The 25372-nt window shown below is 31.3% G+C and overlaps 3 protein-coding genes across 4 annotated transcripts in view; 1 reads left to right on the top strand and 2 right to left on the bottom strand.

Annotated features, from left to right (window-relative positions):
* LOC113517969 (uncharacterized) overlaps positions 1–9930 on the bottom strand; it is a 28229-nt gene extending 18299 nt beyond the window's left edge. The window contains exon 1 of the mRNA XM_031907258.2: positions 9850–9930. The gene's annotated coding sequence lies outside the window, so the exon portion shown is untranslated. The remainder of the gene's footprint in view (positions 1–9849) is intronic.
* Positions 9931–15997: 6067 nt separating this feature from the next.
* Positions 15998–21836, top strand: LOC113510653 (centrosome-associated zinc finger protein CP190). Of its 2 annotated transcripts, none has more exons than XM_026894131.3 (2): positions 15998–16153; positions 16363–21836. In XM_026894131.3, the coding sequence occupies exon 2, from the start codon at positions 16415–16417 to the stop codon at positions 20483–20485; it is 4071 nt and encodes a 1356-aa protein (XP_026749932.2). In that variant the 5' UTR covers positions 15998–16153; positions 16363–16414; the 3' UTR covers positions 20486–21836. The 2 variants fall into 2 exon arrangements, with proteins under 2 accessions (XP_026749932.2, XP_026749931.2); XM_026894130.3 differs by having other exon boundaries at positions 16360–21836.
* Positions 21837–21868: 32 nt separating this feature from the next.
* On the bottom strand, positions 21869–24928 carry LOC113510626 (ubiquitin-conjugating enzyme E2 J2-like). The gene has a single exon (XM_026894091.3). The coding sequence runs from the start codon at positions 24757–24759 to the stop codon at positions 24079–24081; it is 681 nt and encodes a 226-aa protein (XP_026749892.2). The 5' UTR covers positions 24760–24928; the 3' UTR covers positions 21869–24078.
* Positions 24929–25372: the final 444 nt, after the last annotated feature.

Genomic DNA, 25372 nt, shown 5'->3' with positions numbered 1-25372 from the left:
GACGTCCATGACGCTGTCTATAGGCGACATGGTTACCGCTTTACATCAGCTGAGTCGCCAGTTTGATTGTCATTTTAAGTTTCATAAAAAAAAAGAAATATAGATTTACAAAGCACAATTTGCCTAACAATAATACATATACCTAAATATTAATTAAAAAATTGTAAACAAAATGTGAATCTTATTTACCGTCTTCAAATTATAATAACTGGTTAGGTATCTTTATACATTTCTATTTACGAAAGCAATAATCCTTACTTGTTGAATCTTAAATCCTCCCTACAAGAAAATAATCAACCCTTCCCTCGCGGAAACTCGTCGCCAAGAATTTATTGCTCGGCTATAAATATTAAAAAGTTGGGCGCATAAATCTCTGGTTTTATGAATATAAGCTTTACCAAAGAGTAAGTTGTCAAGCGTCATATGCGAAGGTAATATTCCGTAGGTACTTATTGTGCAAAAAAAGTAATTTATGGAATTGAGGCCGGTAGGTTAGAAATATTAGCAATATCGATTACGGAATTTTGCAATAAAATATTATCTATAAACAATGCATATTCTTCACAAAATGTCAAGTAAATATTAATATCTACATTTTAGTATATTTAGTTAATGGGTAGGACAGATCGGTCAACTTTTTCATACAAATCTACATAATAAAGAGTTGAGTGATTCCTTTATAACTTCTATATTTATTTTGTCTTATAAATTCTGCACTTTTTTATGCGTACAACTCATTTTATTTATTAATTAATTAAATATAGATACGTCGAGATACATCCTGTGCGTAAGTATATAAAACATTAATAAAAAAACGAGTCAGCTAATTTGACAAAAACTTAAATCGTTTTTGAGGCTCGATCTATATAATCTACGGTGAAGAGATATGAATAAATTATTGTTATTATAATATTTCTTTTAAACAAAATATTTTATTACTATTACATTATTACTTACAAATGACAAAAATGCAGAGCCCTTATGAAACTCTTGACACTGAAATAGTAAAACCCCTAAAAAGAGATATTTCAATAACCAACCAAATATTAATTACCGAGGGATTACAAGCCAGTACTGTTAGGGAGATCCCTTGAAACGTGAGCCAGCAAACAAAAATTCAATCCCGGGATGATTGTCCCGCCACAAAAGACGCCATTTGCTTACAAACTTCCCGGGTGGTCCAACTCTATGGTAACTCTCTGTGGAAATAAGGCGACTTTTGATTAATTAGCGCTATTCTTTCCTCGAACCGACAGGAAGCGTCGCCATTAATCCGCGAGAAACAATATGGCGGACGTACGCTGTTTTAAATTGGGAAATATCCGGTTGCTACAGTGCAAGGAATAAAGTCATTTAACTGGGAATTTCTTGTAATGCTTCCATTAGAAAATTTATATAATTAATTATAAATCTACAAAAAAATTATCAACCTTTGAAAAACTTAAATATTCGAATGTATACCAATGTCGATACAACCCTAATACAATTCATGGTATCTATCCATTTGTAATTTGTTTATAATTTCATAGTACGGTGTGATATAAGAATTTACTATCACATTATAAATCATCATCAGCGTCATATCAGCTGTTAACTGTCTACTATTGAACATAGGCCTCCCCCTATTAGGGGATTTTGCCAGTAGATGACATGCTTGGCAGGCGAATTCGCATTCGCAGTTAGGATTTAGTGATGTTTAAAGAGGGACGCCATCTCTCAACCTTTAAGTTCCCTTAGTCGCCTATGCCCACGGAAAAGGAAGAGGTGGCCCATTTTATGCCGGGGCCATACAGCCATACGGCCACAACATAAATAAGAAAACCAAAATATATTCAAGACAAACGTGACGTTTACGTATGTATGTATATAAATATATGTATGCAATTATATGAAAACGCTTAAAAAGTTTCGTGACGATATTGCAGAAGTCGCAACAGATTAAAAGCATTTTCATAGATTTGCATACATTTTGCTCTCGTATTATGGCACCGTGAAGGTATCCCTTATCGTTATGCTATACAGTTATTACGTCTACGTTATTGTGGGGAAAAATAAAAACTGTTTCTACATCGTGCCGCATACGGAAAATTTTAAAACGCACAAGTGTACAAGCTCTGCTTAGTTTGGAACTAAACTGCACTATGATGAATGATACATATTTATTTATTGAGCACAACCTGAAAAATATTCCTAGTTCGGATCCTGTCTCTGATATCTAAGGATCCAAAATAATTTAAAATATTTTTAATAAAAACAAACATCGCATCTAACCAACCTTACACTATCCAATGCATTATTGTAATTGACAAGCAGTGTCGTATAAAAGAACGCAATGTAAGTACCCCTAAAACCAAGTTTTATTTGTTTAAAAAGACTTTCGCCGCGGGGTAACGGGCGACGGGTGACGACTGAAAGGGGAGAATCAAAGTTGCTAGATATCTTGGTGGTTTCATTGCTAATTAATACCCGTCAATTCTCCCCTGAATTCATTTCACTGTTGCCTAATTGTTTTTAAAACAGATTCTTGTTAATTTGTCGTTTGTCAGCGGATTTATGAGTATTAGAATCTATTCAAAGTTAAGAATACGTAATAGTATATTTATTTAAGTGCACATGTAAGAAGCTACAAAATTATCTGCATTTTCTTTTATTGAAATTGACATTATTTATGAAAGTTTATTACATGACTGTTGGCTATATAAAAAGTCTTCAAGTCTCTAAGCGAGTAGAGGGAGAGGAAGATAGCCCGTTTCGCTACAAAATATAATCGAAAATAAAGAACTGCATAAAATATGTATTCTGTTGCATTCTGTAGATGCTCGAAAGTTCGGTAGTCTACCGAATAAAATAGTAATGTGCCAATGCAATCATCAACACTAACGATATACAATGACGTGGTACCAGTGGAAGATGAAATGATGAGTATAAAGCTAGGTTAGATTGTTCCATTATAACGTATTCACTAGAAACTAACCATGATGATTTCCAAAGATAATCGCGTGTAATTCAACCTGACAGAGTGCTAGCAATGTGAACTAACCTCTTCATTGCTGACAGTCCCTTCCCTGAATAGGTCAATCATATAAATTGACCAATGACTAATACAGAAGAATAGATTTCTAGCAGCGATTTTCCACTAGACGAACGGACGATGACGAGTGGTGTTCGCGCGTTTCTTTAATTTTATATATTTTTCGTAATAATATTATTATAAATTTATTCTAATTAATAATATGCTAGTTCAATAATAATAATAATAATCGGTACCTAGTACTAAATTCATTTCCCTTGATTCTATCCTATCCAATTATCGTCATCGTCTTTACCTCCGAGTTACAACAACCAATGAGGACGCTGGAAGATTATAAGAAACTTCAGAGCTGTCTTCAATCTTAACCGTCAATGTGACCTCCGCAATTAACGAGCAATTACGTGTATAAAAAAATTTCGTTCCTTAAGGTAGTCTATGAAGATGAAACCTAAGTTTAACAATAAACCATAAACCCTTATTCACATGTATATTAAAGCAATTTCGAAAAAGAAGGTATAAAGAGGGTAAAATGAATAGTAGACTGAGTCTACTATTTTTTTTTTTTTGTATATGATATTTTTGCAATCGATTGTATTTAATATATTAATTTAAATTCAATTGAAATTGCTGTATTTTTTGCGGCGCAAAAGATTAAATTATTAAAAAAAAAAACTCCTTGTTATCACGCCATCATGGAATCGCCGTATCAAAGGTAGCTATTTATTTTTTATACCTCCCTCCAACATTATACTTATTCTGTCAAAACGGTTCAATAGTTGGCAGTTATTGAATAAAATGATTGGTTTTAGAACAAAACCGCTAAACACGAGGGGTGAACTGACGCTTCGAGTTCCAATAACGGCATTAACACATAACCTCATATTAAATGATTGTGGGGTAAGTACAGTTGATTACAGCCTTCACAAATAAAAAGAGAGCTGGAAATTTACTAAGCAGTTATCTTAATAAAAGCGACAAAAACTAAAACAATGTTTTTTAGAATTCTATCTATCTGTCTGTATTACAAAACTACTACACCAAATTGGAGGCGATTTTAACAGAATTTCTAAAGGTCTAGCTTAAAATTTGGTGTGTCTTTAATATGTTATCTGGAAGTGGTCACCGGTTGCTCTTACTTTTTAACTAATACAATAAAATTCTATTTAGATATCCATACATAGATGTTTCATAATTGTTGTTTGATAGCATTTTATACCTCGATGAGCTATTTCGAAGAGATAATTCTCAAATTATCTCTTTCTTATGACGGTATTTGTTAATTGTACTCCAAAGTACTATAAATAGCCTTCACCTATTCTGAACCAATTTTATTCTTTTTTGTAATATAAAATTAATAAAAAAATATATAAAATATCCTATCGTAAACTTATTTTATTGGTTCAAATAATTTTATTTTGTCGCGATTAAAGCAGCCCATTTTACTTGCGGAACAAAATTTACTGGTTAGATATACGATTTCACGTTCTAAATTCAAATATTTACCTTTAAAATAATATTTATATAATATATAATATTAAATTAATATATAATATTTCTATAAAGAGATATCAGTCAATATTAATTTCATAACGATCTTACTAATTTTTCTTTTTTTGCAGATCCCAGTCACATGACTTTTATAAACTTGGTTTACGTTATAACACCTTTGTGTGCGAGTGTACATGGGACAATCATGTGCCCGCTAAATGTCGCAGACGTCGTAATTCCCATAACGAGCACGATTCGTCGCGCTCCGCTGTGGCGTGGCGTTCCGTACGTACTACGTACGCAATAGAAATGTCAAATTGTAAACGCAAATGTATCGTGCATTTGAGGGTAGCCAACGAGACACTAGGTAGCTACTAATGTTAAAATATATTAAAAAACCAGAAAACGAATGGTCAGGTTGTCGTAATAATTATTAATTTCAGTTTTTCATAATCTATTGATGAGCATAGGCCTACTTTCCTCGTAGATATCTCGTAGACCTCCCTCTGACCTGTCTTACAGACAACCTCAAGCAGCTGTGCCATGAGTTAACCCCAATCAATTACAGATATAAATTCATTTACTGAAAAAACTATTCAATTTGAATAACTGATCAGTCAATTTCTTTAGACATTAATTAGACCTAATTTCGTGTGAAAATAAACGTAACATGGACATAATCAGTGCACAAAATATAACTAATATCTCAAATTATAGACTTTTATAATTTTTTCATACTATCATGAAACAATTTAAGCCATCACTGCACTACAGAACTCAGATACGCAAAAAGTATTATCCACATTTTTACAACAATCGGCTAAAAATAACGTCCATCGCGTGAACAATGCTTACCTACAGACAAAACCTTGCACTTGGCACGTGCATCTGTGTACGATATTAGATTACACACATTCGAGCTCCAATTCGACCATTCACCAGTCCCTATGCGTCTCTTTATAAAGTTCGAATTTACATATTACACCTGCATACACAGTTTGTGGCCATGGAATGATTGACGCATCAACAATGACAGGGTTGTGAATGGAGGGTGGGTGCAAGCGGACCGGGGGTGCATTCATTACTCTTCATTCGAGAGGGCAAAATCGGATTACAGGGTTTTTTAAATGCTGCAAATAATTATGGCTGTAGACATCGAAATTATGACCAATGAATGCACTCACTGTTGCCTCGAGCTAGTTTAAAAGTTGCCAAGAAAAAAATAAGGTGTGAGCAAACGCGACCACTCGAGAAAATGGGAAAAATTAAAAAGTAATAAAAACACAAATGAGGACTTTCAATCATCCCTCTGACAACGTTGTCGAGAGGAAGAGCGTGCGGGAGGCGACGGGGGGTGACGTCACATGAGATTAAAAAGTTTGACGGGCTCTCCCACGGAAATTAGCATTTCGCTCCAGGCTTCATTTGCATACCGTCTGATCTAATTTTTATCTTTGTTATTAATATTACTCCCAGATATTCGAGCATGAATCTATTATGCCCCATTGCACATTCAAATGATACATAACTATACCACAAACAATAGGTATTATAGTACTATACTAGTGCCAATAAAATTGTAATATCTGTACATATATATAATTTGGACATGATGTCAGAAGATAAAGCAGGAAGATTACTTTTCAGAACTAGGTATTATATTCCAGAAATTCATTGGATAGTCAATTAGAATTATTTTGTTTAATTCCGTTACCATTAGTATGTGTGCGACTGCCAACATTTGAAGATTAAATACTATTATCAGTAGAAATTCAATGCTGGCAGTCACAAACATTGCAGAATAAAAGAAAATAATTCTAATCGTCAAATCAGGAACATTACTTTGAGGAAAGTCTAAAGTCTGTTCTGTAAGTAAGAAAGCAGATAAAGTTTTTTCATAGATATATCCGAATAATTCATGACTATATTAATTTTTAATTCCATGAAAACAGTTATGCACAATAAGCCTAATCTGTATGAGTTACTAATTTCGACAAGTAATATTTAGTTAAGTAGGTAGGTAGGTAGATTTTTTTTATACAACATAGAATGGCAAACAAGCTGACGGTCCACCTGATGGAAAGTGGTAACCGTCGCCTATAGACATGAACAGTACCATGGAGTAACAGAGTATACTGGTTTGCCCATGATACCCCCCATGCGTTGCCATTCCTGAGGACTCAGGTGTTATTCCTCTGTACCCAGTAAATTCACGCCATATCCCACCCTTCAAACCGAAACACAGCCATACAAACACAACTGCTTCACGGTTGAAACACGAATGAGACAGAGGTACCCAATCCATCGACTTTTGTACAAAGTCTCCCTCTACATCGAAGATGGATCCATTAGATATTTACCTAGCTATTATACTCCAAGTGACGGCATAATAAATTCACGAAGTAAAAAGCTTTTAAAGAAACAAAACAAAAAATGCAAAATGCGCTTTTAAACTAGCTTCACTTTGCCATTTGCACGAATCGCTTCCTTCCATTATTCAGTTGAATTGTCTTCAGTATAAGTAGGTGGTCTTTTTATGAAATTTTCAAAATTAACAGACGACAGTTGGTGCAAATGAAAGAAAATTATTTCTCAATTCCTATTTACACATACACTAACTAAAAACATCTTTAAAAAAAATTAAAGATGTACTAGTTTGAAACTGTCTTAATCACAGAATATCTGCCTGATATTTATGTATATGACACATCATTTTTAAGATTCCATACCGAAAACTAGCGCGACTTTGTCTGTACGTCTGTCTGTTATACTGCTTTATCTCAGTAAGTAGAAGGGCTATCAATTTAAAATTTAGAACAATTTTTAGTATCATTGCCCTTCATTGAATTGCAAAAGAAATGGAGTAAATATACAGAAAACAAATAAAAAATATAAGAATAAATACTTTTATTTTCTTACTTCAAAAGTAGCCCCAAAATATCGAAATTTTGTAGTCCAAGTAGAGTATTATACGAAAGGGATTTATTTATATATATTTTAAAACAGATTTTTATTTATTTTTATATCACATACATTTTCTTTACTTATGCTGAATCTAAATTAAAAATGGCCATTTCACCACTTTATCACTGAAATTTGTGAAGCAACAAATCTAAAATAATTACATTTAAAAAAAGATTATGAGAAAATTACATGAAAGAGAAAACGATGGTTCTAACTTGCATAGAAGGAATAACACCTGAGTCCTCAGGAATGGCAACGCATGAGGGGTATCATGAGCGAAACAGTATACTCTGTTATGTCCATAGTACTGCTCATGTCTATAGGCGACGGTTACCACTTTCCATCAGGTGAGCCGTCAGCTTGTTTGCCATTCTAAGTTGAATAAAAAATAATATATACGTCCAAAAGAACCCAATATATAAATATTGAAGTGGTACCAATAGTACCCATGCCTACTCAGTACAGTATACCGATAGTGCAAGCAGTAAATCTATATGTAAACCACAGCGAATTTACTGATTTATTTTAATTCATTTTAAAAACATTAAAAGGCTTAATAAGTTTTTTGGTATCATTAGATTCGATTAAATTATGGCAATTCTATTTAATAGACAAATTCCATGGTACTGCTCATGTCTATAGGCGACGGTTACCACTTTTCACCATCAGCATGTTTGCCATTCTAAGTTAACTAAGTTAACACTTGTCTTCAAAATCTTTACAGTTGTAAATTGTTATGCCTTACAATTAAGAACTTAAAAAAAATACGCAGGTAAAAATCATGATTAAAAAAGGAAAATTCTTAATTCGTCTGATTTGTTTTAACTGACACCAAAAAAAAATGAAAAATTCTCTGTTTCTTTACATTTTTTTTTATGTTTGTTACCTCAGAACTCCATCATTTATATTAAACCGATTTAGAAAAATCCTTTTTTATTTAAATGAATATATGTACTTTAAGATTACTCTTATAGACATTTTTCCAAAATCAGTGCAGTACTTTGCTTTTTAAATAAAAATAACTGGTTTTACCATAGTTTTTTATTTTTATAAATAGTAAAATCTACTTGCTGTGATTATGTTACGCGAATACACTACCAATTCTAAATCCATTCATACAATTTAGTTGTAGTTAGTTTTAGTTGTCCATAGAGTTTAATCTTATATTGATTATTTATTAATTTTGTTAAATTAAATAAAAATCGCCGTTTTATTTTGTAAAGCAAAATACTGCTTGCGTCGTAACCATGGCTACCTACCGACGTCCATACGAAACATCTCGTCGTTCGTCGGTCTGTATGTGTTCACGATTGGAATCGGCTTTTTTGTGAACCAATATTTTACGTAGATTTGTTCAACAAAAAAATCTATTTCAATAGTTATTTTGATTTAAAAACCAAACTACTGAACCGACTTGATGAAATTTCTGTAGAACCAATCTGAAAGTATCTTATAGATAAAAAAATAATAATTTCCCAAATCAGTTTTTAAATGACGAACTTTTGAGGTAACAAACATAAAAAAAAAACAAATACAACCGAATTGAGAAACTCCTTTTTTCAAGTCGGTTGAAAGAAAACTGTTAAATTTGTACACATTTATTTAATAAAAACTTTCTTATATGACAAGTTACCTATACTACAATATCTAGCTCTGTCTCAATCCTGTCACTAAGCACTTGTGCTTTCATAGTTGTATAGTTGTGTTGTTGTATCAGTTTCAAGAGTGAGATACTGAAATGAAATTACTAAGTAAATAGATAAAGATAAAACCATAGTCCTCACATACACGTAGCAAAAGAATTCTATGAATTCTATGTCGTTCTAGTTACCACATCATCTTTATCGTATAATGTGTGATCAAGAAATATAAATTATAAATAAATAATTAAATAAATCAAGGTCAAATCTACATTTATGTACATATTATAAAACTGCAACTAGATCGTATCTGTAAATGCTGCATGCAAAAAATGCAGGACCGATTTTGATAAAATTTGCCGTAGTAATAGATAAATACCCAGGTGGAACTGATATCTACTAATTATATTAATATTTTTTAAATAAAAACTACTGAATATTGTTTTTTAAAAACTATATCTATTACAAAAAATACACATACTTAGGTATATATAATATATGATACACATTAAAATCATTGCTAATTATATCAATGTAATATAATCATTGACTTAATATTAAAATTAATAATTTCTTGAATAAATATCAAGTGAACAGAAAGTACTTGGAACAAACTTAAGACTCGATATTATTTTAACTGTGGCTAAAACAACTTTTTACTAACGGTAAAATAAAATAAAATTAAACAAAAGACATTTAAAAAAAGAAAACAAATTACTTACATACCTGAATATCACCAAAACCGTGGAAAATGACACTTCAACGATACAATTTATGAATGACGTGTATTCTACACAAGGATTGAATACCGACTGATTCGGATTTCCCGACTTTAAGCCGCCCAGCGGAGGTAGGCGGAGCGACCGCTGGGCGGGACTGTTGCCAGCAAATCAGCTTCTCCATACTTCTTTTCTTTCCTTACCAAGAAGTGGAGTGGTCAGCTGATCTAAGTGGGCAAGCTTCAGTAAAGCTGCGGTAAACCTACTTAGCACTTGTTGTAAAACTTAACTACGCTACCAGTAGATTTTATCGGGGAATAACTGTTTGTTACATATCCATTGTTCGGTTTTAAGGGACTTTTGTAGTATAAAATATATAGGATCATATGTATGTATGTCTGAGGGCTTTATTTAACTGACAAATATTATTATAATAATGTATCCTTAATAATGCTTGCTTTACTATTTTAAATGTGAAAGAGTGTTTGTTACCACTTAGTGTCTTAATAGCGCAACCAAATCACCGTCGTCATTTTAGCCTGTACTCGTATCTATTCACTGCTGGGTACAGGTCTTCCGCAATACCTTGCAACATGCGCGATCTTCCACTTTTCGCACTGAGGTTCACACATTATTGGTCATTTCATTGAAAAGTTTATGCTTAAAAATCACAACACTGGATAAGCGGGTTGGTGACTAGAATTTTTAAAAGAAGGTTTAGGTGAATTTTGAAAAGGTTTTTAAAGGAGTTTATAGGAAAGGATAGGATGTCACTAAGTGGGAGGATGTGGGATACGATGGTGACAGCTATGGCCACCATAGATGTGTACGTACCGGTCTTTATCGGAAAAACTAAATACCAAACACTATAAAATTACTATTGGGGATGGAGAAGGACATAGGGTATTTTTAATGCCAGTTAGTGAATATATCCCGGTTACGCGAACAAAGTTGCGGGTAAAAGCTAGTACTTACTATAAATGTACAAGTAAGCACGTTGATTTATTTATTTGTTACCTCTTATTACCTTAACCGCTTAAACAATCACTATTAAATTTGGTATACGCGTACTTTATTACATGGAAAAGGACATAAGCTACGTCATCGCCTTCCGTCAGGTGAGATCGTGATCAATCGTGGAACTAATATATATATCGTATAGTATAGTTATATTTATATAGTAAAAAATATTTATTTTTATTTATAATATTATATTACGAATAAAAATCCTAAACATAAGGACGATAAAAATCCTAAACAAAGTTACGGGTAAAAGCTAGTTTATAAAATTTTTGAGTTTTAAATACAGAAAAAGAACAAAATATAAACTCATTAAGTAAAAAAGTTAAACAAGTCATTAACCAAACTTTAAAATGACCAGCGTCAACTACGATTAAATAAATAAAATAAAAATATTTTTTATTCAAGTAAACTTAATTATAAGCATTTTTAATAGTCATTTTTTATGAATCTTCTGCGCAGTTTAGAATGTACAGCTAAGAAGGACGAACAAGAAACTTGGCTGTTGCTTTTGGTATATTATTATGCAATTTCGGTACATTATTCAATAGAAACATGTTTCATGGTACTTAAATAATAAATATTTTCATTAAAATTGTGTATCAATTAAAAGTGCTTTATACCAACATGAGCTGAAACTATTTAATAAAAGAGGCGTCATGCGCTGTATTATTTGACTGGTCATTAGTGGAATGAAAAAAAAAATGAAACAGGTGCAACTATATATAGTTACACCTGTCTCAGTTTTTTTTTTTTTTTATTTCTATGAACATTTGCAATAATAAAGAGATATTTATTTTTTATATTCTGTGATATGTGGTTTTTATAAATTCTATCCCTCAGACGAGAAAAAGAGTGGCGAATTTTTATTTTTATTTTTTAGGGTAACTATGTATGTATGATCAAATTTGCTAAAAAAAACTTTATATAAAAGTATATATTTCTATGTGCAAATAATGAAATGCAAAATACCAATAAATACCAACCAATAGGGAAGTGCAAAAAATACTTTTTCTTTATACAAACTTCATTATCATAGTGAAATTTATATAAATAAAACGCACTTCTATAGCAGTTTGACGAACATGAAACTCTGTATAAATGTATAAAAATGTGCAAAGAAAATCTTGAGCCCTCGGTTGCTTGCCATGTTGCCATGTGGTCCCGGCACAGAATGAACTACCCCTTCCACCACCACAACAACCACCAAAGCGACTAAGAAAACTTGACGGTCGAGGGATGGGCTGCAGCGTTCCTCTTTAAACCTAACCAAACTGTGGTTGCCAACCCGCCTGTGAAGCGTGGCAACGACTGCCAAACTCCTCTTATGGAGAATGCTTATGTTCAGCAGTGGCCTGTTAACAGCTGATGATTTAAAAACAAATGCCGTAGTATAGTTCTTTGGTAACCAGAATTATATTCTATGCTTCTTACTCTGAAAATCGCAAACTTCCATTCCATATAACCTGTCCTTTATTTATTACGTACGAGCGAAACCGCAGACAATAGCTAGTAGAAATTTAAAAATAAACATGATCCCGATTATAATGTCTTGTTATAATATCATACTTTTCTCGACTGTCACCGTTGTGATGAAAATAATACATAGCAAGTTCATATTGCGTTCATAAGCACATTCAAATAGTAACTGATATATGGTATGTAGGTACTTTCGCACTATCAAAAGTTTGTTAAATCCGAATATTTTACGTAGTTTTATTGTAGTTATGATGATAAATCATCAAAATAGTCTTCATGCAACCTTGGTCAAGCGAATTCATTATGTGTACACACATTTTTGGAAAGCATAGAACAAAAAATGTATTGTCATCCTTATTGTTATAGTAATTAAGTCGATTCTGAGCCGCCGTTACTTTAAACCTATTATTTTTTAATTAAATAGTTATGCAATATTACTATCTTAAACTGAATATCTTAATAGAAATTTCATTCATATATTGGTCCTTAAAATATAAAATAAAAGAATTTTTAATTTTAGGGACAGGTGTAGAGAGACAAATAATATCTATTGCAAAAATAATTTTCAAAGTGGACTCAGAATTTGCGAAGATATCACGAAACTTACCTGCATACCTTCTTAACTGAATTTGCATTCCGAAGTGGGTGGTAGGATTTTTTTTACAACCCAAGGGGCAAACGTGCATGCGATTCACCTGATGGTAAGTGACTACCGCCGCGCATGATCACCCACAACACTAGCGGCATTGCAGGTGTGCAATGTGCAGTTTCATTAAAAAATGCTTATAATTATGTTTACTTATATTAATATATTTTTTTTTTATTTTATTCTATGCATAAAAAGAATCTCTTTTTGCCGTATGCATATAAATTTATATTTATGCACAAAATAATGTATGCACCTTAGTGTGTAATAAATATATTTTACTTCACAGAAGAATGTATGCGCTTTAGTGTGTAATATATTTTACACAACAAAAGAATATATAAACTTTAATGTGTAACAAACATATTTCACTCTACAAGAAAATTTATGCACCTTATCATCAACATCATCATCATCTCAGCCATTATCTGTCTATTGCTGTACATAAGCCTTCTCCATAAACTGCCACATGGAACGATCCTGAGCCATCTGTATCCACTGACTCTGCAATGTATCTGAGGTCGTCACTCCATCTAGTGGGATTGTCCTACACTACGTTTGGCCATATGGGGTCGCCACTCAAGAAACTTTCTTCCCCATCGGTTGTAGGATCTTCGAGCTATGTGACCAACCCATTGCCACTTTAGTTTGCTTATCCTTACTGTCAAACAAATATACTTTGTTCTACAAAAGAATATATGTTCTCTAATGTGTGGCAAATATATTTAATTCTACAACAGCATTTATGCACCGTACTATGTAACGAGCAGAGCAGTGTCTTTAATCGCAACGAAAAACTATGTGCGTTTCGTTAAAGGCAAGATGTTTTTAAAATAACATTGATTAAAAATTATTGAAAAGAACGCGGCAGCGTATTTGTTATAGAAGTATACATGATACATCATCTCGAAATTTTATTTAATTGGTTTTTTTTTTTAACTCTGAAATTCATGCATATGAAGTAGCGGGCAAAAAGCTAACGAGATAATTCACTCCTTGATACCGCATCAATATAAAACATACACTAGATTTTAAGTTAAATCTTCAGAAATACAACGGTGAAAACTGCATCCAATTTGACGCAGTAGTTTTTGTATAATACTGGAACAAACAATCAGACAGACAGACAAAATTTCTAAAATACCTATATTGTTTTGGCTTCTTCTTCTTCTCATGTAGTATTATATAAACGTAAGTGAATAGATACGACATTGTAACCTTCAAGAAAACAGCATATTCCTTCTAAAAAACGGAAATATCTCTGATGTTGCTGGTACCTACAGACGGCGCTAATCGCTTACCAACAGGTGAGCCGTATGGTCGTTTGGCCCGTATGTTATAAAAAAAAAAGTAATTTTCAAAAATCATTTTTTGATGTCGATTACTTAAATAAATTATTAATAGTATGGTGTATTGAGGAGAAAGGATTGTTAGTAATGCGGTTTATTATGGCAGTCCCATTGATAACATATATCTGGTCAATATAACAGGTCGACCTCCCAGTGGTCCCCCCTGGAAACTATCGTGTTGAATTCCAAGTGTATTTATCACAATGACCTAACTAACCTGCATTTTCATTTTCACCTATCAACCCTCATTGGTGCCCCGGCAACGTATACTGTTAGCACTGACGGGATTACTATTCCATTACCATATATTAAAAAAATTGGTCTGTTTCAGCAGAACACAATTAATATGTAAATAAACTAATAATTGGCCCGCCCATGAGACGACCTGCTGATGACAACAGGTAATACGCATAAAAAACGATTCATACTTCATCCACTATTGGAGTTCGAATCTAACCGAGACTAAAATCTTAAATTTCTAGAATTATAATTAGAATTCATCTATTTTAATTTATTTATTCAATTAATTAGAATTAGATTTCATATAATAACTTAATTCTTCGTTGATACAAAACATTCCTAACAAACCAAATTAATCCAAGTGACTATTAAAAGTTTCTTCCCCAATGCTTTTCGGGTACAACCAAAAGTACCACTACGTGGATCAGTATAAATTCTCCACAATTATAGTCGACAAATGCCTCTAATTGAGGGAAAAAGGGATATTAGTAATGGGAATTACTACTACCCCATTATTAATAATATACACCATCAGGTCGACCTCTACGCGGTTCCCCCTAAAATTGAAACCATCATGTCTGATTTATTGTTAAATTCGTCACGATGGGCTAACTGACCTGCTTCATCATCACCCCTCATGATCATCCGTCACTGGTACCCCGCCAGTGTATACCGATATCGTTGGTGCTACTATTCCGTTATCATCCATTAAAAAAAATACATCTGACGCTTAGGTCTGGCGTTATCCCATAAGACCTTAAGACATTACATGATGAGCATATTTTTTTTTTTATTTTATATAGATGCTTACTATAAAATTTAATATAGTACTCTAATTCAACATTATCTAACTAACCTTCAACGATAAAGTCAAGAATGCTTACATCTTTAACCTATTATATATATTAATTCTAGTATATTAATTACCTACATTTAATGTAAATTATTTTTCAATAAAAATACGCCTCCAACTAAATATTTGAACATAATTAACCTTCTTACTGTATCTTAAACATAATTATACTTTTCAAAAACATTTTTGAACTCCACATAGTGCCATCTATTATCGTTTAATAGATATTGCTATAATAGAGCATTGAAGTACCGTTTTGCGTGATGCGTCATTTTGGCTTTGAGATTCCATGACTTATTTTAGAACAACTGTACCAGTATGCAATCAATAGTTTTCATTGATTTGCTCGTCGCAGATGTCAGCACTGATGCATTATGCGCAATCAAACATAATTCTCATATTTTTTAATTATTAAAAACAATCATTATTATCATTCTGCTATACATATTTTCATCTATTAATTATATTTCATAATGTATGATTTTATTGAATAATGTTTTGTATTTAATCATAATTTAAATCACAATTTGACTCATATGTCAAACATAGGTGATAACGACCCCGGCACCAGAAAGCGTCGCTGTTACATAGAGCAGCCAAACACCGCCATCTTGCGTTCCTATTGTCAACTTCCTTCAATCGTATTCAGTAAATGCAGTACGGTAATTTTGTGTTGTGACGAAGGCAAGAATTGAAATACTAACTAGTGTTTGTACTTTTATTGGTAAGTTTCATGAATATATACTAATAAAGTGGCGGAAAATTCAATTTACATTTCGAAAAAAAACATAGATTTATGAGTCGTAAATGTAACTCTTTGCTAAGTTACATGTCAGTAGTAAACGCATTAAAACGATCAATACTTATAGATTTCGTTTTATATTGGCTTAATTTTAAATATAAAAAACATAAATATTTAATTTGTTTCAGTAGTTGAAATGGGGCATCAATAACCTGTAATAATAAGATCCAATCTGTAGACACTATGTCCGACGTAAAGCAAGTGAAAGTTGACAACTGGGGAATATATTTCCTCCAGAGATTAAAACATTTTTTTAATCGCACCGATTATTGCGATCTCACACTTCAATTCCAAGATAATGCCCAGCTAAAAGTACACAGACTTGTACTTAATGCATGTACAGAGTATTTCGAGCTCCTTGAGAGAACATGTGAAATGTATGAAGATTGTCTAGTGATGCCTGACGACTTGCAAGCTGATGTTGTTGTTCCTATTGTAAACTTCATGTACACAGGCCAACTAGAATTCAAGATGGATACATTAGAAAAAATGTATCAAACATCAATAATTATGAATATGCCTGTATTATCTAAATTACTTGAAGCTCACAGAATACATCCTGTGAAAGCTTCATCCCAAAGTTATGGTGGTATTAAACGAAGCTCTAAACCTAACAGTTTTAATAAACAAACATACCAACCATCTCATTCAACATCTTCAAACAAACGCTCGTATAGTAAAGCTTTTGAGAATACTGCAAGTACTACCTACAAAGAGAAGAAAAAAGTTCTCTCAAGTAAACCTGAACATCTAAACTTAACAAGTATTGCAAGTGCTTCTTCATCTATCATACAAGAAAGCACAAGTCCTAAGAAAAATATGTTAGCAGATTCTCGACCTACCAGATATGAATTGCCAGAAGAATTAGACACCGATAACATTTTTGAAAACTCATTTTCCAATATATCATATACTTCTAAACCTTTAATGGTACATCCAGAAACTACTAAGCGATATCCAGCAAAAAAAGGTGGTTTATTCTGTGATCCAATGGATTCAAAAAGATCTAGTAATAAAACATCAACTTTGGATATAGTTGAATGCAAAAAAATTATTAAAACTGACATATTTGATGATGATAACATGGGAGAGGAAATTGATGATACTGATATATTTTCATCAAACTATTCAAAGGCTGAATTGCGTAAAGATACAAATCAACTATTCGATCAGATTTTAGACAACAGAGATGGTCCAAAAGTAACTATAGAATCAAAAGATAATAAACAAGTAAATAACATTGATCATGCTAAAATCATTAGTGAAGTACTAAAGAAATATCCACACTTAATGAATAGTAATAAGAATATTAAATTAAAGATACTTAATACACCAAATAAAAATAAAAAATCCAAAAGCAATGAAGAAAAGGAGGTAAAAACAAAACTTGAAACTCCAGATTATACCTATGAGACAGATGTTTTAGACTCAAAGGAAGCAGCAAAATTAATTGCTATGGGGGCTGAAAATATTAAAGGTCCATGGATATGTCTCATATGTGGGACCCCAGGAAGGGCTTTACATTTTCCTTCATATTACAAATTCCGTAGACATTTAGTCAATGTGCACAATGAAAAACCTGTGTCAACAATATGTGAACATTGTGGCTTTAAGTCATATAAAAGAAATTACATGTTACACCATATGTATACTAAGCATGATATCACACCACCACCACAGGTCAACTTCCCTAAGTGTAATCTATGCAATTATGTTGCCTTAACTGAAGGGTTTCTTGTAAAACATAGATTAAATCATACAGAAGGTAAGAATTTCAGATGCAATGTCTGCAGCACATCTTTCGGCAGTGTCAGTCAGTTCATGGCACACATGCAGAAAACAGGTCATACATGTAGTGCAGACAAAAAATCTAATTTGCAGTGTATTTACTGCCTTAAAATATTCTTAAGAGAAGCTAACTTGTATACTCATCTAAAAACCCATCATAAACAAGCTGCAAAGAGAGATGGTATTGTTGAAGATTCTGATGATGACAAGCCTATAGAGGAAACGCCAAAGTTAAATCATGGATATGTTAAATCTGAGTCTTATAACAATAATGAATCTGAAGAAATTGATGTCCAATTTCAAATTCCACAAAGACTAGATCGAAATGTAAATGTTATGTCTAAAAAACCAAGAGTACAATCAGCACAAATTCAAAAGCAGAAAATTTTGAATGCTAGTTTTAGTACACCTGCTCTTAAAATATCACAAACTCAGAAACCAAAAATTGTTCGACATCATTCCACCCTTCATGAATATAATCAAGATAGTGCTCAATTGCCTCAAAATGTTTTAAATGAAGAAAACATAGTTGTAATTGATAACACTGAATATATTATGAGAGATAATCAACTGATACCCAGAAAAACTAAAACGGGAGAAAGTGAATATATAATATCTGATATTATAGACACAGATGCTAATCATACTATAGATGCAATAACACCGTCAACGTCGGTACAATATGCTGACTTACAAAATACTGAAAACGTACAACAACCTAAAATGATGTTGAAGAAATCAAACATAAGTCAACCTATACAAATTGTTGTTTCAAATAAAGAGGAATACAAAGCCCTTATGTCTTCCAATCATTCAATAATATTTGATAATAGTGATGCAAATAAAACATTTTCAGTGCTCGCTGCACCACATAGTGCAACATTGGATACTACAGCCATAGATTTGGACAGCACTCAATCAAATGATATGATGATCATTCAAGATGAGTATCCACTTAATGTATCTGAAGCCGTTGTGACAGATAACTCAAATATTGTTGTTGTATATAGTCACCAAGTGAGACATGTTGATGATCCTGATAAACAGTATCAAATAATATCTTCTCAAGATATTGGAACACAATATGTTCAATCATCAACAATGATATCACAAAATTATGAAACTGTTACAACATCTACTCCGGTAATGAGTGCACATGTTATTGATACACAAGTAGTAGAATCTTGGCAAAACAATAGTGAACAAAATATACATAATGAGCAGATTCATATAACTCAAGAAGCACCATTACAAACGATTATTCAAGCTAACTCTGAAGCAATAAAAAATGAAACAAATACCACCTTTATAGAACTTCCTGAAGTTCAGTTAGTACCAACATCAAAAGAAATGCCTGCTGAATTAAATGAAATACATACTGCTCTATCTCATCCTAATATCATCGATATTCAAAATATTGTCCAAAAAGATAATACAGAGACAATACAAGAAATGGTCATAAAAGAAATACAAAATCCAACCCCGTCAGAAAATAACCCATCTGAAACCATCTCTGAAAAAGAAACAAGTATAGCTACAACAATCGACAGTTCACCAAAGGCGGCAGTGGAATCTGAAAACGTTTCTCTAATAGAACAAAATTTTAATATTGTCGAAAATTATCCTGACAATATCAATGAACAAACTAAACCACAAGTAGAGCAGTCTATCGAAAATGGTTCAACTCTCACGCATGCTACGAATGTTGTTGTACAGGTAATGAACAGCCCAACTGAACCTAGTAATATTGCAGAAATAATACCTATAAATCCAGAAAATCCTACTTCAAATATAGCGAAAGCACAAATTCAAAATTTAACATCTGAATGGTCTGAAGATGAATATGAGGCAACAACGCAAGATTCGAGTGCAGTCAACGAAAATGATACTAAACCAATAACAGATAATACAATATCTGAAGAAAACCCAGCAGAACTCGAAGAATCTATTGAAAATATTCAACAGGAAATGAAAAAACAAATGGCAGAAGCTACTGAAGCAGATGCCACTGAATTAGTGAATTCATCACAAGAAATGGTCCAAAGCAGTGCAAGTCCTTCATCACACGATGACACAACACATGCACACACTAATGTGGAACTGTCGCCAAATATAAATAATGCTGAAGGAGGCCAAGAAAAACTGACATCACTTTTAAATGATTGGGAAGACAATGATTCCCAAGAGGAAAATAATACCCCAAATACCAATGAATGTGAACAAGAAAATAAATGTGAACAAAACATTGCATGTGAACAAGGCAATGAATGTGAGCAAGAAAATGAACATGCACAAGAAAATGGTAATGAAACTTTGTTAGAAAACAATATTACAGCTGAAATTATTCCAGACTTAAACCCAGAAGCAAGTGATAATTCTATTGAAAGAGAAGATTCAAATAAAAATCATAACATAAAGAACTTGGTAAGTGACTGGGATGATGATGAAGAAGAAAATAAAGATTAAATATCAGTTTCATGCATATTTTAACAATGTGAAATTACGTTGTGTAGTATTTAATACAGTTTGTCTATATAAAGTAGAACCTAAGATTTAACTAAAAGGCCTTATTAATGAAAATCATTTAGTTATAACGAAATTAATTCATTAATGAGTTCATATTTTAATAATTAATTGAAAATACATACTTACGGAAGTTAGGGGTCTAATAATGTTGATATGTATAAAAGATTGATAATTTTAATTGACATCACATTAGTATTTATCAATAGAAACTAATTTGATAATATGGAATATAAGACTACCATTTATTAATTGTAAGAGTATACAGAAAATGTATCAATATACATTATATAAATGTAAAAAGTGTGTAACGAACTAGAAACATCACAATACACATCTAATATATTCTTTTATTTAATTTATATATTTACTTTTCAACAATTTAAAAATGACATTTCAAATATGTGTACTACTGTGTAGTATAATTTCATTAAAGATAATTAGATACTATATCTATATTCAATGCCAAGTCCCTAATGGAATTGGCAGGGATAATTAATTTGATATTATATAATATTTTGGAAATTTTGTTATTGTAAGTATAATAAAAACCTACAAGCACATAAGAATCTGGATCATAACATTAAATAGAATTATATTAATTTAAAAAATTGTCATTTTTCATATATTTATTTTTTAAATATTTAATACTATATATATATATATATATATATATATATATATATATATATATATATATATATATATATATATATATATATATATACAGTGGACACTCTATATAAGCAATATTCTTTATATTTTATTTATTCTACTTAGCTTAGTAAAAGAAATAAGTAAAAATATTTTCTGAATGGTAAGTATTTTTATACTCCTTTTTTTTCCCCATAGCAGCTTTTCCCAATAAGAAACTTTTTTATTGAATTTGGTTTAAATGAGCTGCTGTCATGTCGTATAGGGAGGTCAAGGATATGGCCTGGGATAGAACTGGCTGGAAGATGCATGAATTAGTTGCACTAACAAGAGGAAACTGTTAAATGAAAAGAGAGAGCTGCTTATATAGAGCATTCACTGTATATCGTTTGCTAAATTATATTGTAATAAGTCATAAAGTCGATTTTGATTTGAAATGTAATTGCGAAGTTTATAAAATAGATTACGTGACATAGACCCTATGAAATATCAATAGGTGCATATGATTTAAACTCTTAGATTGGTGTAGGATTTTAGGATATATTATGTAGGATATTAGGTATGCTTATGCTTTTATTATTGGTGATTTAGTATAATATTATTATGACTTGAAAAATGTAAATAAATAATTAAAAAACAATGGTGATTTTTTTTTTAAATAAAACTAAATAATCAATATAAAAATACACTTTACTTGCAGTTTAAACAAATTGCTTTACAGATATAATAAGGTACAGTGTAGTACTAATAACTACATATCTGTGGTAGTGTTTGTAGCTAGGCAATACATCTAATGTTCACCCATTTACTTTGTGACAAATGCTAATATGTGAAAATAAATTCAATCCACTGAACAATCTCAAGTTTAAACATGACCAAATAAGTTATTTTTTTAAATTTACTTCAATGTTAACCATTTACTATGTAAGCGTAATATCAAAACAAATTGTAGGCAAGTACATTAGGTATATACTTAACATATTTATTAAACAAATTTTAAGTCTTACAAATAGCTAGAATAAAAAGGTTTTAAACCTTTGTTCATTTCTATTTTATTGTCTGAATTTTTTTTTCTGTTAAAAACAATAATTTTTATAGCCAACTTCGAAAAAAAGATATGCTAAGTTTGTTTTATTAAGTAAATATGTCAAGTACAACAAAACAAATATATTGTACATATTATCAGAATAGGTAAAATGTGAAGTACCTATGTATGTACTTACCCATAATATTGAAACTTATAACTTCATTATGTAAAATCAAATGCTCTACAATAATAGTCACAAAGTTGCTAATATGCATCTATATAAGTAGTGAATTTAAAATAATTAGGTGTTAATATGTATAAATGCAATACTTAAAAAATTAAGTAATGTTAGGAAACTTTTTATACATAATTTAAGTTACATTTTAATAGAAATATATCCATTTATTTGAAAGTTACATTTGATACCAAATGCCTGAATAATTTTCAAATTTGCTGGATAAGCACATATAAAGTATGAAGTTAATCTAATGTCCAACATGAAGATAAACCCTTGGTGATAGGTACAATAATACTATGATTTTCCTCAAATCTAGCTCTCTTGCAGGTTACAAACGTTACTACATGAAAATTATATTTTCAGCTTATACAAAACATTTAAATCCAGTACAAAGATTGTTATAGAATAATAAATACTCTAATAGGGAACTGAAACTTTAATTAGTTACATTTACAGATAATTAATAAGATTCTTACGAATCTATTAATGAAAATTTGAATGATAAAAAGTTTTTGGGAATAATATAAATTAGTAACTACCCAGGAATATTGAAAATTGTCAGAAAATTACCACACTTCAATATGATTAATAATAACATCACACAATCAAATAGATTGCTTAGTTCTTAAAATGTATTGTAAACCACATGACAATGTCAATATACAATCCTAAGTTATTTAGAAATACTGGCCCACCATTAAAAATCAATTGGGAAGTTAAATTTATGCAAAATAATATGCTACAGCATCTTACAATTTCAAATTAGATTTATTTTCCTTATTTCAAACCATTAATACAGAGATCTGTATGAAGTGATTACATTTTTCATTCTTTCAAGCATTCCCAGTGGTACAAAAGCACTACCTGCCACATTAAACCTTTAGTCAATTCAATTTTTTTATCCAGAATTAAACAAAATTGGTTAAAAAAATGTACATTGATCATATAATACTGCACTTAAAATTTCAATCTACAATTTAAAATGTTTTGGAAATTCCTTAATTATATATGACTACACCTACCTTCGTTTTAGCAATGTCATTTCAATACAAAGTACTATGGTTAAAATATATATTATGGTTATAATATATAATATTGGAATTGTTTTTAAGTAAATTCTATATTTTCAATTTAGAGATAAAGAAATAGCAAATAAGTTTAATTCTTGAATAAATAACAATATAGAATATAGTTATTTATCTAAGATTCAACTAGTCTATTCCACACTATGTGTGATGTGTCAATATTTTGGTATAATGTTGCATCTCAGTACATTGACAATTTAAATTGAAAATAGCACTTTCACTTCATAGTGAGAGTTAAGATATATAAGTATGCAAACAATTGTTCTATGCCATTTCTATTTATTGTGGATTTACATCATATATTAATTACAAATTTTCATTCTTATTATCAAATCAAAAAATAAGAGCTATAAATATTATTAAGCACCATTTTAATTTAATGAAATTTTAAAAAGTGTAAAAACATAATTATTTTGAAATAAAACAGAGTTGCAAACATATACCAAAATAAATTAACATTATTTGCATCTAATGGAATATATATTTACAAAATAAATTACAATATGTACATTAAACAACAGAGTAACATTGCCTAATCATTAGATATTGAAACTAAAACATATTTAACCATATATGCCAAAAAAATAAAGCCAACTAACACAAACAAATTATTCATAATGTAATACATGCTGGATGGCTGTTCTGTAGTCACATCACTTTCACTATTGATATTGGTGTTATCAGATTGGAGCATAGCCTCTTGTCGCTGTTTCAACAACTGTTCTATCTCTTCCACATATTCAGGAAACAACTCGCAAAACATCTTATTTTTCAAATTTATCTCCAAAGACTCAGCTGCCAAACATCGCTTTTGATAGTCTGAAGTCTCTATTGATCCCAGTGTTGGTGTCTTTTCCAACATGAAGCTGAGTAATCCTGTCAATATGGTGGAAATAGACCAGGCTGGATTCCATGTATCTGGATGAAAATCAGTTATACTAAGGCACAGTCTTGTGTTCGTTTTAAACCTACCGTTCGGCGTAATCATGTAAATAGACGGTGGTTTAAAGGGAAACTCTCTCGGAAATATAATTTTTCCGTGGTAATAACCTCCTTCGTAAGGACTCTTCTCTGGCCCTTTCACAACGTAATGCCATTCTAAAATATTTGAGGGTACTGGTTCTGCAGTCACATATGGAACAGGGTCGTTTTTTAGTCTGAGGTAATCCTGCTTCAGTCTACTAGTAGCGCCTGTAACTTTAGTTTTGGCCATTGTTCACCATATATAATGGCTGTAACATGAAAACGGTTGTATATTTCCTGGAATACACTATAGAGAATAATATAGAACACTGAAGTTAGTTTTCTATATCAAATAATTAGTTTTGAGTCAGGTCAAGTCTACGCCATAAAATGAATAAATAAATACGTCAAAAGGACATGCGACATGAACGTCAATCTAATTAAATCTTACTCTAGAGTAATGCCATAGATTATTAATATATTATGGCTACGTACACGGTCAATAAAACGAAAGTCTAAATTCCATTAATAACTAATAGGGATTAATATTTAATAATATCTATACATTTTAATTACAATTTCTACATAATGGCATAGTAATGAATATGGCAAACGTGTGGTATCAAATATTTAATATCGAATTGAAGAATTCGATCGAAATTAATATAGATATTCGACCGGTATGGACGGTATCGAAATTGGTGGTGATGACCTTTCTGCCATGAATGTTTAGAGGAACCCAATATATAAATATTAAAGCAGCATCGATATTGTCCATGCCTAGTAATAACCAACAATGTCATAAAACAAACAATGCGTACCTTTGTTTAAATATTAGATTAAATCTATAGTCGGTAAGTATA

Source organism: Galleria mellonella, unplaced genomic scaffold (assembly GCF_026898425.1).
Source record: "Galleria mellonella isolate WM207_F2 unplaced genomic scaffold, CSIRO_AGI_GalMel_v1 utg905, whole genome shotgun sequence".
Lineage (NCBI taxonomy): Eukaryota > Metazoa > Arthropoda > Insecta > Lepidoptera > Pyralidae > Galleria > Galleria mellonella.
This window is presented reverse-complemented; position numbering and strand designations above follow the sequence as displayed.